Below are 1,398 nucleotides of genomic sequence, written 5' to 3'. Positions count from 1 at the left end.
AGATAGATAGATAGAGATAGATGAAAGCTAGACAGATGGAGGTCGCAAATAGATAGAAGTGCTTGTGGAGATGTTATACAATGCTTCTATGTCATTTCTATGTATGAAGGAATGAAGAGGTAAGTCAGCCAAACTTCTCAGTCTCCCTCCCCTTCATACACAAGACACCTCAACTCTTTCGCAAAATAAAAGAGAAAAGAAGAGAGAAGAAAAGAGAAGAGAAGAGAAGAAGAAGAGAATTTGTTTAGGGTTTGTGGATGTCTTTATTTCTTAATCAATGAATCGATAAATGTCTACAGTGACTTACTCCAGAAAAGAAAGAAGAAGAAGAAGAATACTCGGAGTTATCAGAGAAGAGACAAGCGTGGACGCATGCATGCATGCATGGGTGAGATATGATAAGGAGTCCTCCTCTTCTTCATCTTCTTCCTTATCCTTCCTTTCTCGTGTGAAAGAGAGCCTGTCGTCTCTATTCGCTTTATCATAAAGAAGAAGAAGAGAAGCGACGGGTAGGGTAACTCCTCCTCCTCCTTCTTCTCCTCCTGGGGTGAGACCTTTCTAGAGAGATAGGAACTTCATCTCTTCTTCTTCTTTCTCTTTCTTTTCTTTTTCTTTTGGAGGTCTTGTGTTTCTCCTAGAGTGCTCTTCCGCCATTGTTGACCTCTCCGTGTACGAGGCGCATGGAGAATAGACAGGAGAAAGAAAAGAAGAAGATCAGAGAAGCTCTACACAAAGGAAGAGAGACAGAGACACAGGAAGAAAGAAAGAAAGAGCGTTTAGGTCTTGAATGAAGTAAAATTCATGAGAGAAGAAAAGGCTGCTCTTCTTCTCTTCTCTTTTCTTCATACAACATTAAGTCTGTATGACCTACATCCTACACATGCCATCAAGTCTTTCTTTCTTTCTTTCTTTCTTCTTATCAATCCGTATGTTTTGGTGGAGGTATTTAACTCACTCGATCTCTTGTCAAGTTAAAGATACTGTACAGACATTCTTCTTCTTTCTCTCCTTCGTCTCAAAAGCTTCTTTTCTGCTCTCTCTTTCTTCTTCTTTTTCTTCTCCTTTCTTCTTTCTTTCTTTCTTCTCCTGTTCGAGCTAGGCGAGAATCGAAAGAAAGAAAGAAAGAGTGAGAAAGAAGGAGAGGACTTGCTCTCTCTTCTTCCTTCTCCTACGTGGTCTTCTTCTTTTTCTTCCTCTTTCATCTATAGACACTTAGACAGACTAAAGACAGATAGATAGATCTATCAAAGCAGCTAGAGAGAGATAAGACATAGGTAGCTAGCTAGTACATCTGCGGTCATATATACTACGTATACGTCTGTACGAGCGTGCTTACTGCTAGGTACATGTATCTCCAGCTATAGGTAAACTAGCATATCTTATATCTATCTATCTATC

General features: G+C 39.7%; 2 protein-coding genes across 2 annotated transcripts in view; one reads left to right on the top strand and one right to left on the bottom strand.

Annotated features, from left to right (window-relative positions):
• CSUI_008710 (uncharacterized protein) overlaps positions 1–1,398 on the bottom strand; it is a 2,132-nt gene extending 734 nt beyond the window's left edge. The window contains exon 1 of the mRNA XM_068068835.1: positions 308–1,398. Within this exon, the coding sequence (XP_067919186.1) occupies positions 972–1,202 (231 nt within the window). The 5' untranslated portion in view covers positions 1,203–1,398 and the 3' untranslated portion in view covers positions 308–971. The remainder of the gene's footprint in view (positions 1–307) is intronic.
• CSUI_008711 (uncharacterized protein) lies at positions 34–894 on the top strand. The gene has a single exon (XM_068068836.1). The coding sequence runs from the start codon at positions 290–292 to the stop codon at positions 485–487; it is 198 nt and encodes a 65-aa protein (XP_067919187.1). The 5' UTR covers positions 34–289; the 3' UTR covers positions 488–894.

The sequence above is a fragment of the Cystoisospora suis genome, assembly GCF_002600585.1.
Source record: "Cystoisospora suis strain Wien I chromosome Unknown contig_4955, whole genome shotgun sequence".
Taxonomy (NCBI): Eukaryota; Apicomplexa; class Conoidasida; order Eucoccidiorida; family Sarcocystidae; genus Cystoisospora; species Cystoisospora suis.
Note: the sequence above shows the minus strand (reverse complement) of the source record. Positions and strands in the feature narration are given on the sequence as shown.

Coding starts and splice junctions, on each gene's coding strand:
- CSUI_008711 (XM_068068836.1), top strand. CDS start 290: ATGTCTACAGTGACTTACTCCAGAAAAGAAAGAAGAAGAAGAAGAATA.